General features: G+C 47.2%; 1 protein-coding gene across 1 annotated transcript; it reads right to left on the reverse strand.

Moving 5' to 3' along the window:
• Positions 1 to 921: 921 nt before the first annotated feature.
• LOC147084041 (uncharacterized) lies at positions 922 to 14,829 on the reverse strand. The gene is made up of 3 exons (XM_085979940.1): positions 14,686 to 14,829; positions 9,252 to 9,421; positions 922 to 2,063 (listed from the first exon to the last, which is right to left on the reverse strand). Exon 3 carries the CDS (start codon positions 1,963 to 1,965, stop codon positions 922 to 924), a length of 1,044 nt encoding a protein of 347 aa, XP_085836066.1. The 5' UTR covers positions 1,966 to 2,063; positions 9,252 to 9,421; positions 14,686 to 14,829.
• Between the last annotated feature and the right edge of the window lie 257 nt (positions 14,830 to 15,086).

The following is a 15,086-nucleotide window of genomic DNA, read 5'->3' on the forward strand; positions in this document are numbered from 1 at the left end:
GTTCCAACTGACAACGGCTTAAGTGGCCTGTTCTTATACACAAGCTTGGTTACCGCTCAGGAAATGGGACTGTTTGGACCCGTCTGTTGGCCGCCTCCTGAACTCCTGCTAATTCAGGGAATTTAGTCCATCTGTGACCAGACTATAACCACAAGCCCGTCTGGTTATCACACCTATACGGTCCGTGAGGTTATCAGATTCACACCCAGACGTTGTGCCTTCACTTGTCTGGCACTTCATCCCATAACACGGGTACAGGGGCTCAGTAATGTTTCATTCATCAGAAAAAGACAAAGTACAACAACATACTGGGCAGCTTAACAGAATCTCATCATATTTATGGGGCCATAAATATAATAGTCACTGATAAATCCAGGAGGGAATTTAGGAGAAACTTCTTTACCCAGAGAGTGATGAGAATGGGGAACTCGCTCCCACAAGGAGTAGTTGAGACCAATGGTATAGATGTATTTAAGGAGAAGCCAGATAAACATAGGAGGATATGTCGGAGGAGGCTCGTGTGGAGCATAAACCCCGGCATGGACCAGTTGGGCCGAATGGCCTGTTTCTGTGCTGTACATTCAATGTAATAACATGAACAGTCCACCGGCGCGCTCGAGGCCTTCCGTGACTGGTGGGTACCGGAGGGACTGGCGTGCATCATCACCACCGAAAATAGAATTTTAATTTAATTTAAGTTTCCTTTAAACTTTTTGTGTTATGTTGCAGGTTTTATTGGTTGAGATGGTTGACTTTTAATAGGCAATTGCCTGTGATAAGGAGAAAAACAAAAATAACATTAAGTCAAATCAAGGGAATCATCAGCACAACAGATTGAAAGATTAAACAATAGTACAAGAATTTATAAAACATTCATCCATTCCACGTTCATGTCACCCCAGCTGTCTACAGGGCCCTGCGCTACAGAACAGTCTGAACTTGCTGGTGTCTCAGCAGGTGATTGGAGCATTTAAAGCTCTTCCCACAGTCAGAACATGTAAACACTCTCTCATCAGTGTGAACAAGCTGGTGTCTCAGCAAGTTGGATGAATTAGAGAATCGCTTCCCACACACAGAGCAGGGAAATGGCCTCTCCCCGGTGTGAACTCGCTGGTGTCTGGTCAGAACCCCGGGGCTTTTAAAGCTCTCCCCACAGTCAGAACATTTAAATGGTTTCACATCAGTGTGAACAAGCTGGTGTCTGGTCAGAGCCCCGGAGCATTTAAAGCTCTTCCCACAGTCAGAACATTTAAATGGTTTCACATCATTGTGAACAAGATGGTGTCGCTTCAGGGCACTGGAGCTTTTGAAACTCTTTTCACACACAGAACATTTAAACACTCTCTCATCAGTGTGAACAAGCTGGTGTGTCAGCAGGGTAGATGAATCAGAGAATCCCTTCCCACACACAGAGCAGGGAAATGGCCTCTCCCCAGTGTGAACTCGCTGGTGTCTGGTCAGAACCCCGGAGCTTTTAAAACTCTTCCCACAGTCGGAACATGTAAACGGTTTCCCATCGGTGTGAACAAGCTGGTGATCCTTCAGATGCCCAGGGCATTTGAAGCTCTTCCCGCAGTCAGAACATGTAAACGGTCTCTCATCGGTGTGAACAAGCTGGTGTTGCTTCAGGACCCTGGAGTATTTGAAGCTCTTCCCGCAGTCAGAACATTTAAATGGTTTCTCATCAGAGTGAACAAGCTGGTGTGTCAGCAGGTGGGATGAATAAACAAATCCCTTCCCACACATGGAGCAGGTGAATGGACTGTCCCCAGTGTGATTGCGCCGATGAATTTCTGATGTAGACGGGGAACTGAATCTCTTCCCGCCGTCCCCACCTTTACCCGGTTTCTCCCCGGTGTGACGGTGCATGTGTCTCGCCAGGTCAGGCGATCGGCTGAAGGCGAGTCCACACACGGAACACGTGAGCGGTTTGTCAGTGCTGCGATCGCTGCTCTCTCCTTCCATGTGCAAAGGCCGATGATATTCAGGTCCTGATGAATCGAGCGACTCTGTCAAATCTTGTGATGTTTGGTTTGAGCTTCCTGTCTGTAAATGCTCCACTTCTAAAACCCAGTAAAAGGAGTGTAGAAAGGGGTAAGAGGGAGAATGTTGTCTCATGTCCCCCTTTCCCAGCCCAGGGACAGTGAAGCTGCATTTCAGGCCCCAGCTGCTGCACAGGTTGGTTGAAAGGATTAACAGTAATGGCGGCTGCAATCCCCACAAGCCCCCGCGCTCCAGAAAGCGCTCCGGCCGCCGCACTGAGTTGTGGCTGACCCCCCGCATGCACCCCATGGCCCCGCCCTCTCCTGCTCCACAGGCGCCCGGCCCACACCGCGCATGCTCAGCACACACCCTGGGCCCCTGTCAATCATCCTCCCCCGCGCCTGCGCGCTGGGCCCGAGCTCCAGGCTGCCGCACGGGGCTTTCTTTGTAAAGTCGGTGTTGGTGAAGAGCCACGATCAGTGAGGGAAACATAGAAGATAGGAGCAGGAGTAGGCCATTCGGCCCCTCGAGCCTGCTCCACCATTCAATGAGATCATGGCTGATCATCCAAATTCAGTACCCGGTCCCTGCCTTCTCCCCATATCCCTTGATCCCTTTAGCCTTAAGAAATATATCCAACTCCTTCTTGAATATATTTAATGAACTGTCCTCCACCGCCCTCTGTGGTAGAGAATTCCACAGGTTCACCACTCTCTGGGTGAAGAAATTCCTCCTCATCTCTGTCCTAAATGGCTTACCCCTTATCCTTAGACTGTGACCCCTGGTTCTGGAATCTACGGCCATCGGGAACGTCCTTCCCGCATCTAGTCTGTCTAGTCCTGTTAGAATTTTATAAGTTTCAATGAGTTCCCCTCTCATTCTTCTAAACTCCAGCGAGTACAAGCCCAATCGACCCAACCTCTCCTCATACGTCATTCCTGCCATCCCAAGTATCAGTCTGGTGAATCTTCGCTGCACTCCCTCCATGGCAAGAACATCCTTCCTCAGATAAGGTGACCAAAACTGCACACAGTACTCAAGGTGTGGTCTCACCAAGGCCCTGTACAACTGCAGCAAGACATCCTTGTTCCTGTACTCGAACCCTCTCGCTACGAAGGCCAACATACCATTTGCCTTCTTAACCGCCTGCTGCACCTGCATGCTTACCTTCAGCAACTGGTGCACAAGGACACCCAGGTCTCGTTGCACTTCCCCTTCTCCCAATCTATTACCATTCAGATAATAATCTGCCTTCCTGTTTTTGACACCAAAGTGGATAACCTCACATTTATCCACGTTATATTGCATCTGCCATGCTTCTGCCCAATCACCCAACTTGTCCAAATCATACTGGAGTTTCTCGGCATCCTCCTCACAGCACACACGCCCACCCAGCTTTGTCTCATCTGCAAACTTGGAGATATCACATCTAGTTCCCTCGTCTAGATCATTAATATATATTGTGAATAGCTGGGGTCCAAGGACCGATCCCTTCGGTACCCCACTAGTCACTGCCTGCCACTCGGAAAAAGAGCCATTTATTCCAACTCTGCTTTCTGTCTGCCAACCAGTTCTCTATCCAATTCAATACCTTGCCCCCAATCCCATGTGCCTTAATTTAGCATGCTAATCTCTTATGTGGGACCTTATCGAAAGCCTTCTGAAAGTCCAAATACACCACATCCACTGGTTCTCCCTTATCTATTTTAGCAGTTACATCCTCAAAAAATTCCAGTAGATTAGTCAAGCACGATTTACCTTTTGTAAATCTATGTTGACTTTGTCCAATCCTGTCACTGTTTTCCAAGTGCTCTATTACATCTTTTATAATGGATTCTAGCATTTTCCCCACTACCGATGTCTAGCTTACCGGTCTGTAATTCCCCGTTTTCTCTCTACCACCTTTTTTGAATAGTGGGGTAAAATTAGCTACCCTCCAATCCATGGGTACTGTTCCAGAGTCTATCGAATGTTGGAAGATGATCAGCAATGCATCTACTATTTCTAGGGCCACTTCCCTGGTGATTGTAATTTTCTTCAGTTCCTCCCTCCCTTCCATTTCCTGATTTACAGTTATTTCTGGGATGTTACTTGAATCCTCTATAGTGAAGACCGATGCAAAATACCTGTTCAATTCAACTGCCATCTCCTTATTTTCCATTATTAATTCCCCAGACTCACTTTCTATAGGACCAATGCTCACTTTGTTAACGCTTTTCTTTTTTAAATATCTATAGGAACTCTTACTATCAGTTTTTATATTTCTAGCTAGCTTTCTCTGGTACTCTCATTTTTCTCTCATTAATCTTATAGTCATTCTTTGCTGTTTTTTATATTCTGTCCAATCTTCTGACCTGCCAGCCATCTTTGCACAATTATATGCTTTTTCTTTAAGTTTGATACTATCTTTAACTTTTTTAGTTAACCACGGATGGTGGGTCCTCCCCTTGGAATTTTTCTTTCTCGTTGGAATGTATCTATTCTGTGTATTCTGAAATATCCCCTTAAATGTCTGCCACTGCAACTCTATTGACCTCTCCCTTAACCTAATTTGCCTGTTCACTTTAGCTAGCTCTGCTTTCATGCCCTCATAATTGCCCTTATTTAAGTTTAAAATACTAGTCTTGGACCCACTCGTCTCTCCCTCAAACTGAATGTAAAATTCAATCATATTATGATCGCTGCTACCTACAGGCGCCTTCACTATGAGGTCATTAATTAATCCTATCTCATTGCACAATACCAGGTCTAGTATAGCCTGCTCTCTGGTTGGCTCCAGAACGTGCTGTTCTAAGAAACTATCCCAAAAAGATTCTATGAACTCCTCATCTAGGCTACCTTTGCCCATCTGATTTTTCCAGTCTATATGTAGATTAAAATCCCCCATGATTATTGCCATACCTTTCTGACAAGCTCCCATTATTTCTTCCTTTATACTCCATCCTACCGTGTGGTTACTGTCAGGGGGCCTGTACACCACTCCCACAAGTGACTTCTTGCCTTTATCATTTCTCATCTTAACACGCAGGTGCAGCAAGCAATTAGGAAAGCAAATGGTACGTTAGTCTTTATTACAAAAGGATTGGAGTATAAGAGTAAAGTCTTACCGCAATTATATAGGGCCTTGGTGAGACCACACCTGGAGTATTGTGTACAGTTTTGGTCTCCTTACCTAAGGAACGATATACTTGCCTTAGAGGGAGAGCAACAAAGGTTCACCAGACTGATTCCTGGGATGGGGGGATTGTCCTATGAGGAGAGATTGAGTAGACTGGGCCTATATTCCCATGAATTTTGAAGAATGAGAAGTGATCTCATTGAAACACCTAAAATTCTTACAAGGTTTGACAGGGTAGATGCTGAGAGACTGTTTCCCCTGGCTGGGGAGTCTAGAACCAGGGGTCACAGTCTCAGAATAAGGGGTCGGCCATTTAGGACTGAGATGAGGAGAAATTTCTTCACTCAGAGGGTGGTGAATCTTTGGAATTCTCTGCCCCAGAGGGCTGTGGAGGCTCAGTCATTGAGTATAATCAAGGCTGAGATCGATAGATTTTTGGACTCATGGGGAATCAAGGGATATGGGGATCGGGCGGGAAGGTGGAGATGAGGTAGAAGATCAGCCATGATCTTATTGAATGGCGGAGCAGGCTCAAAGGGCCGAATGGCCTGCTCCTGCTCCTATTTCTTATGTTCTTAAGAAAGCTGTTTGCTATAGCCTGCTGCCCCACGACAAATACACAGAGGATTTCAGTTACGTGGAGAGACTGGAGAAGCTGGGATTGTTCTCCTTGGAGCAGAGAAGGTGCAGCGGAGATTTAATAGAGGTGTTCAAAACAGGAAGGGTTTTGAAAGAGTAAATAGGAGCATGGGAACAGGAGGAGGCCATTCAGCCCCTCCAGCCTGTTCCACCATTCAATGAGATCATGGCCGATCTGTGTCTTAACTCCACCCACCTGCCTTGGCTCCATATCCCTTTGCTCCCTTGTCTAGCAAGAATCTATCGCTCTGGGATTTAAAATGATTAATTGAGCTGGCATCGACTGCTTTCTGTGGGAGAGGGTTCCACACTTCTACCACCCTTTGTGTGAAGAAGTGTTTCCCAACTTCTCTCCTGAATGGCCTGGCTCTGATTTTAAGGTGATGTCCTTGTCCTCGACTGCCCCACTGGCGGAAAAAGTTTCTCTCTATCTACTCTACCAATTCCTTTCAAAATCCTAAAATCCTCAATCACTCCTTAACCTTCTAGATTCCAGGGAACACAAGCCTAGTTTATGTAATCTCTCCCTCATAATCTAACCCTTGGAGCCCGGGTAACATTCTGGTGAATCTGTGCTGCACTCCTTCCAAGGCCAGTATATCCTTTCTGAGGTGCGGTGCCCAGAACTGTACACAGTGCTCCAGGGAGTTCCTGGGAGTTACTGTGCGTAGGTCCCTGAAGGTGGCGGGACATATTGAGAGAGTGGTTAACAAAGCATATGGGATCTTGGGCTTCATAAATAGAGGTATTGAGTACAAAAGTAGAGAAGTTATGCTGAACCTTTATAAAGCGCTGGTTAGGCCACAACTGGAGTATTGCGTCCAGTTCTGGTCACCACACTTTAGGAAGGATGTGAGGGCCCTTGAGAGGGTGCAGAGGAGATTTACCAGAATGGTTCTGGGGATGGGGGATCTTAGCTACAAGGACAGGTTGGAGAAGCTGGATTTGTTTTTATTAGAGCAAAGGAAGTTGAGGGGTGATTTGATAGAGGTGTACAAGATTATGACGGGTTTGGATAGGCTAGACGGGGAAAGGCTGTTCCCACTAGTTGATGGTACAAGGACTAGGGGACACAGATTTAAGGTTTTGGGCAAGAGATACAGGTTGGACGCGAGGAAAAATATTTTTATGCAGCGAGTGGTGAGGACCTGGAACTCGCTGCCGACGGAAGTGGTGGAAGCGGAGACACTCAATGTTTTCAAGGGGAGTCTGGATAGGCACTTGAGGGAAATAAACTTGCAGGGCTACGGGGATAGAGCGGGGGAGTGGGACTGACTGGATTGCTCTAGAGAGCCGGCACGGACTCGATGGGCTGAATGGCCTCCTTCTGTGCCATTATGACTCTATCACTCTCTGGGGTCTAACCAGGGCTTTATATAGCTGTAGCTTATAAGGAGAAACTGTTTCCAGTGGCAGGAGGGTCGGTAACTAGAGGACACAGATTTAAGGTCATTGACAAAAGAACCAGAAGCGAGGTGAGGAGAATTTTATTGACGCAGCGAGTTGTTGTGACCTGGAATGCGCTGCCTGAAAGGGCGGTGGAAGCAGAGTCAATAATAACGTTCACTGGGGAATTGGATAAATACTTGAAGGGGAAACATTTTCAGGGCTATGGGGAAAGAGCAGGGGGAGTGGGACTAAATGGAGAGCTCTTTCAAAGAGCCGGCACAGGCACAATGGGCTGAATGGCCTCCTTCTGTGCTGTCTGATTCTAGGAGCCACTCCTAGAGTGGAGTGGTGCCCGCAGGGATCGCTTGGCAGGAAATTGGGAGGAGGTGGTTCACACGCAGACAGCACCTGATTTCGAGACGCTGTCCTTTTAAAATTGGTCCTCCACAGGCAAGGAGGGACTCGGACCCTTTAATGAAAATCACATTGAAAAGGAGAGTCCCTGTCCCTTTAAGAGCCCTCCGCCCACCACTCCCACCTTTTTCTTAAAGTCTTTGAAATTCATAATAAAAGTTCATGCAGAAAAAATCTGTGTGTCTGACTGTATTTTTGTGAGTATCTGTGTGTCTGTCTGACTGTATGTGTGTGTGTGTCTGTGTAGTGGGGAAAGAGTTAAACTGACATCGCTGGCAGTTTCACTGACTAGTGTAATAAAGACCATTCTTTGCAGTAGTAAGCTTTTTCTAAGTTGCTGAATTGGCAGTGGAGATAACATTGCCGGACATGGAACCATAAGAGTCCTAAGAGGATGTAAGTTCTGTTCTGGCAGGAAAGTAAAACAATGAGTTGGAAGTAAAAGAGGCCTCGAGAGGCAGGAAAGGAGGACAGAGAGAGGCAGGAAAGGAGGACAATGAGTCAGAAGTACAATGAGACCCATCTGGCATAAACAAAGGTCATAGGTGAAACAAAAGCTTGGGGATAACGGCCAATAATAAAGGCGGTACTTTAATGTAACGCAGCATAGGCAACCAATCGGTGAAGATGCATGCGGGCCAAGGTCCAATCAGGTGGCAGCAATGAATTTTGACGTGTGTTGTAATGTATAAAAATGTCGTGTTTGCTGTACCAATTTGGAAAGGTCTGGCTAAGACAGAGCAGACTGTTTCCCCACCGGTGCAATAAAGACAACTTGACTATCGATCTAAAACCTTGTGTCGAGGGTTGGTTTAAAATACTCCACAACAGCTGAATCCAGTGCGCTCAGCCGTTTCTTGATATCACGTGGAGTGAATCGAATTGGCTAAAGACTGGCTTCTGTGATGGTGGGGACTGCAGGAGGAGGCCGACATGGATCATCCACTCGGCACTTCTGGCTGAAGATGGTTGCAAACGCTTCAGCCTTGTCTTTTGCACTCACGTGCTGGGCTCTCAGCATCCACCCTGTTAAGCCCCCTCAGAATCTTGCATGTTTCAATAAGATCCCCTCTCATTCTTCGAAACTCCAATGAGTATAGGCCCAACCTGCTCAACCTTTCCTCATAAGACAACCCCTTCATCCCAGGAATCAACCTAGGATGCAGGCCATCAGGTCCAGGGGACTTGTCAGCCTGTAGTCCCATTAGTTTGCCTAGTACTTTTTCTCTAGTGATAGTTTTAAGTTCCTCCCTCCCTTTTGCCCCTTGATTTTCCACTATTATTGGGATGCTTTTAGTGTCTTGTCCCATGAAGGCAGATACAAAATATTTGTTCAACGTCTCTGCCATTTCCTTGTTTCCCATTATTAATTCCCTAGTCTCATCCTCTAAGGGACCAACGTTTACTTTAGCTACTCTCTTCCTTTTTATATACTTGTAGAAGCTCTTACTGTCTGTTTTTATATTTCTTGCCAGTTTACTCTCATAATTCATCTTCTCTCTCTATTATTTTTTGTCATCCTTTCCAAGTTTTTTAAAATCTCCCAATCTTCTGGCCTACCACTAATCTTCACAACATTGTATGCCTTTTCCTTCAATTTGATAACCTCCTTAACTTCCTTAGTTCATCCTTCTCATTGGAATATATCTTTGCTGAGAGTTATGAAATATCTCCTTAAATGTCTGCCACTGCTTATCTACCGTCTTACCTTTTAATCTCCGTGGCTGACGTGAGCAAGACTTTTAAGAGAGTGAACATCCACAAAGCACCCGGTCCAGATGGAATCCCTGGGCGTGTCCTTAGAGCATGCGCTGACCAGCTGGCAGCCGTGTTTATGGATATATTCAACCGTTCACTGTACCAGTCTGTAGTCCCCACCTGCTTCAAGATGACATTGGTTATTCCAGTCCCCAAAAAAACAAGTTACCTGTTTAAACGACTACTGCCCCATAGCACTCACTTCTGTCATCATGAAGTGCTTTGAGAGGCTGGTCAAAACCCACATCAACTCCTTACTACCTGACACACTGGACCCACTCCAATTTGCCTACCGCCCAAACAGATCTAGGGATGATGCCATCGCCACTGTACTGCACACTGCCTTATCACACCTGGATAAGAGGAACACCTATGTGAGAATGTTGTTCATTGATTATAGTTCAGCATTCAATACCATTATCCCCTCCAAGCTTGTCAATAAGCTCAGTGAGCTAGGACTTAACACCTCCCTATGCGACTGGATCCTGGACTTCCTGACGGGCAGACCCCAGGTGGTGAAAATAGGCAGTAACACCTCCTCAACACTGATCCTGAACACGGGAGCTCCCCAGGGTTGTGTGCTCAGCCCCCTTCTGTACTCCCTGTTTACTCACGATTGCGTGGCCACGCACAACTCCAACTCCATCATCAAGTTTGCTGATGACACTACCGTTGTAGGCCTGATCACAGATGGCGACGAGACAGGCTACAGGGAGGAGGTAAGAGCTCTAGCAGAATGGTGCAAGTACAACAACCTCTCCCTCAACATCAGCAAAACAAAGGAGATGATCGTGGACTACAGGAAGTGGCAGGGCGAGGGACACACCCCAATCTACATCGAAGGGGCTGAGGTGGAGAGGGTCAGCAGCTTCAAATTCCTGGGTGTATTCATTACGGAGGACTTAACGTGGTCCCATCACATCGACGTCGTAACGAAGAAGGCATGCCAACGCCTGTTCTTCCTCAGGAGACTGAAGAAATTTGGAATGGCCCCCCAGATTCTCACCAACTTCTACCGGTGCACCATCGAGAGTATCCTGTCCGGCTGCATCACTACCTGGTATGGCAACTGCACCGCCACAGACCGCAAGGCTCTACAGGTGGTGGTGAAAGCTGCACAACATACTATAGGAATTAAACTACCTGCTGTGCAGGACATCTACCCCGAGAGGTGCCGGGGGAAGGCCCTGAGAATCATCAAAGACGCGAGCCACCCCAGCCACAACCTCTTCGCCCTGCTCCCGTCCGGTAAGAGATACCGAAGCATACGGTCTCGTACCAACAGGTTTCGAAACAGCTTCTACCCCCAGGCCATAAGACTCATGAACGAATAATTTATTTTTATTTATTATTATTGTATTTCTATTAGTATTTTTATCATTGTTATGCCATATTTATTCCAATGTTGGGAGGACTCGTAAAAATCAACATTTCATTGTGCAGTACACACGTCTGCTGCATATATGACAAATAAAATTGAATTGAATTGAATTAATCTATTTTCCCAGTCCACTTTAGCCAACTCTGTCTCCATACCCTTGTAATTGCCTTTATTTAAGTTTAAGACACTAGTTTCAGACTCAAGTTTCTCACCCTCAAACTGAATGTGAAATTCGATCATGTTGAGCAGGTTCCCTAGAGGATCCTTTACTATGAGATCATTAATTAATCCTGTCTCATTACACATTACCAGATCTAAAATAGCCTGTTCCCTGGTGGGTTCCACAACATATTGTTCCAAGAATTTGTCCTGAATACACTCTATGAACTCATCCTCAAGGCTACCTTTGCCAATTTGATTCGAAGATTAAAATCGCCCACAATTATTGCAGTACCTTTCTTACAAGCCCCCATTATTTCTTGATTTATACTTTGTCCCACAGTGTAGCTAGTGTTAGGGGGGCCTATAGACCACTCCCACCAGTGACTTCTTTCCCTTATTATTTCTGATCTCCACCCAAACTGATTCTACATCTTGATCTTCCGAGCCAAGATCATTTCTCATTATTGAACTGATCTCATCCTTTATTAACAGAGCTACCCCACCTCCTTTCCCTTTCTGCCTATCCTTCCGAAATGTCAAATACTCCTGAATATTCAGTTCCCAGCCTTGGTCACCTTGTAACCACGTCTTTGTAATGGCGATCAGATTATAACCATTTATTTCTATTTGTGCCATCAACTCATCTATCTTGTTACGAATGCTGCATGCATTCAGATAAAGAGCCTTTAATTTTGTCTTTTTACCATTTTTCCTGCTCTGACCTTATTTGCTGGTGCACTCTTATGTTTGTACGCTCTGTCCCTTTCTGTCACACTCTGGTTATCATTACCCCTATCGCTACCCTGCACTATTGCCTTGTCCTTTCTCTTTAACTTTCTAGGTTCCACCCCACCTGAACCCGCCCCCACTATTTAGTTTAAAGCCCTACCTACAGCCCTAGTTATTCGATTCGCCAGGACACTGGTCCCCGCACGCTTCAAGTGAAGCCCGTCCCAACGGAACAGCTCCCTCTTTCCCCAGTACTGGTGCCAGTGCCCCATGAATTGAAACCCATTTCTCCCACACCAATCCTTGAGCCACACATTCAACTCTCTGATCTTATTGACCCTATGCCAATTTGCTCGTGGCTCACGTAGTAATCCAGAGATTACTTTGTGGTTCTGCTTTTTAATTTAGCCCCGAGCTGCTCGCACTCCCTCAGTACAACCTCTTTCTTAGCCCGACCTATGTCATTGGTACCTGTGTGGACCACGACAACTGGATCCTTCCCCTCCCACTCCAAGTTCCTCTCCAGCCCAGAGGAGATGTCCTTAACCCTGGCACCGGGCAGGCAACATAGCCTTCGGGACTCTCGCTCTCGGCTACAGAGAACAGTATCTATCCCCCTAACTATACTGTCCCCTACCACTACTACATTCCTTTTTACTCCCCCAACTTGAATGGCCCCCTGTACGACGGTGCTGTGTCAGTTTGCTCCTCGTCACTGCAGTCCCTGCTCTCGTCCACACAGGCTGCAAGAACCTCGTACCTGTTAGACAAGTGCAAGGGCTGAGGCTCCTCCAATGCTTCCTTCTGAATCCCCATACCTGCCTCACTCGTAGTCACAGCCTCCTGTCCCTGACCACAGACCAAATCTGAAGGATTTAACCTAAGGGGTGTGACTGCCTCCTGGATCAAAGTGTCCAGGTAACTTTCTCCCTCCCTGATGTATCGCAGTGTCCGAAGCTCGGACTCCAGCTCATCAACTCTGAGCCGAAGTTCCTCGAGCTGCAGACACTTCTAGTCACCACACTTTAGGAAGGATGTGAAGACCCTTGAGAGGGTGCAGAGGAGATTTACCAGAATGGTTCCGGGGATGGGGGATCTTAGCTACAAGGACAGGTTGGAGAAGCTGGATTTGTTTTCATTAGAGCAAAGGAGGTTGAGGGCTGATTTGACAGAGATGTACAGGATTATGACAGGTTTGGATAGGCTAGACGGGGAAAGGCTGTTCCCACTAGTTGACGCTACAAGGACTAGGGGACACAGATTTAAGGTCTTGGGCAAGAAATACAGGGGGGATGTGAGGAAAAACTTTTTTACACAGCCACTAGTGAAGACCTGTGTGGTGTATGTGCCTTTAAGAGCAATTATGGTGTATGTGCCTTTAAGAGCCCCAGGTGTGCATAATGCCGGTAATTGCCACTTGGGCTATATAAGCCTGTGTATTGTGTATATCCTTTAGAAACCCCCCCCCAAGACTTGGTTAGTAAATACCTATGAACCAACTCCTGTCTTCAGTGTCTTTATCTACACACGGACACTACAACCTGGAACTCACTGCCGACGGAAGTGGTAGAAGTGGAGACACTCAATGTTTTCAAGGGGAGACTGGATAGGCACTTGAGGGAAATAAACTTGCAGGGCTACAGGGATAGAGCGGGGGAATGGGACTGACTGGATTGCTCTACAGAGAGCTGGCACGGACTCGATGGGCCGAATGGTCTCCTGTGCCTCTATGACTCTATGTGGTTGCTGTGGATCACACTGGGTTCCACCAGCTCCCACATGCTACAGCTGCAACACATCACCTGCCCTGCCATCTCTATTCTATTTTATTTAACTAATTAGGTTTTCAAGTTATGAAATACCCAACTGTCTATTAATAGTTTTTAAATTAGGTAATAACCTTCTTTAATTTACTACATAGTTATATGCTTTAGATCTTTACTGTAACTTAGCCCACAGTCCTAATTAAATTCTGGTTGTTTATTTTTTTTACGTATCAAGCAGCACCTCTTACCCCCACCTCATCGAATTCGCTCACTCACCCAATCTCCGAGTTAAGTACTCTGTAGAAGCAGTACTCCGTAGAACTGGACTCCGTGCTACTCAGCACTGCTCCTCCGACAGTGCGGCGCTCCCTCAGCACTGCCCCTCCGACAGTGCGGTGCTCCCTCAGTACTGCCCCTCCGACAGTGCAGCGCTCCCTCAGTACTGCCCCTCCAACAGTGCGGCGCTCCCTCAGCACCGCACTGGAGTGTCAGCCTCGCTTTATATGCTAAAGTCCCTGGAGCGGGATTTGAACCCACAACCTTCTGACTCTGCTATCCACTGAACCACAGCTGACTCCAGTCTTTTACACAGTTTCATCATAACTTCCTTGCTTTTTGCACTCTACGCCTCTCCTAAAACTGGGGAGTTATGATGAATTGTTAAACAGTTTTTTTTGCAGAGTGACCCAGGCTGTGTGTAGGAAACAATTGTACATTTGAAAGAAGCTTGTATTGTGAAGCTTGTGCCCCTTTGCCAGGCCCGCTGCCTGCGGCCCCTCTCCCAGATTCCAGCCCCAGCTCTGTGCTGACTGAGCTGCTCTCACCTGGGGACAGCGCGTCACAATCGGCCCCAGCGCACCTGAGCTGGAGAGGACGCCCCGCCCCGCCCCCTTGCTGCGCCGCCATTGGTTGGAGGACCAGGCCGCCCAGTTCAGTCCTCCCAGCTCAGCCCTCTTCCTATTGTAAGAAATCACACAACACCAGGTTATAGTCCAACAGCTTTATTTGAAATCACAAGCTTTCGGAGCGCTGCTCCTTCTTCACCTGAAGAAGGAGCAGCGTTCCGAAAGCTTGTGATTTCAAATAAAGCTGTTGGACTATAACCTGGTGTTGTGTGATTTCTTACATTTGTCCACCCCAGTCCAACTCCGGCATCTCCACACCATGGCTACTCTTCCTATTGGTCAGCGCTCCCGTCAGACAGAATCACATTGCTCCGGCTCACTCCGCCAGCCCGCGCGGTTCAATCCGCTCCGTTCGGCATCCGCGGAGATCCCGCCCGACTCTCAAGTTTGGTTTTTCTCGTATTTTACTTTATAATCTCGCTCTCCGCTCCCCCACCTCACCTCGATTTAAATCGATTCCCCAACACTTGACTTTACCCCGGCCGCTGATTCCGCCTCTTCCCCGGGCCCGGCCTTCCGGTTGCTCTCCAGAGGCCCCGCGCAGGCGCACTGTTGTGCCTGCCCGCGCTGTGATTGGTGCAGGGGAAGGCAGGTGGGCGTGTCCGGCCCCGGTCCCACGTGGGGGAGTCAAAGGCTGGCTGGAGCGCATGCGCAGCCCGCCTCGCACCGTTGGGAAGGTTTTCAAGTATTTTATTTTGCGAAACAAATTGAAAACACTCATTAATTCCCCCAACCTCCTCCCCTCTAAAGTGCGATTATTATTATTTTTGGTTTTCCTCATTTGTGTGGGGTGTCTTTTTTTTACCTTGCGGTGGCGTGCGCCGATCCAACCGACCCCTTGG

The sequence above is a fragment of the Somniosus microcephalus genome, unplaced genomic scaffold, assembly GCF_052327205.1.
Source record: "Somniosus microcephalus isolate GS21.2 unplaced genomic scaffold, FLI_Smic_1.0 scaffold4, whole genome shotgun sequence".
NCBI classification, from domain to species: Eukaryota; Metazoa; Chordata; class Chondrichthyes; order Squaliformes; family Somniosidae; genus Somniosus; species Somniosus microcephalus.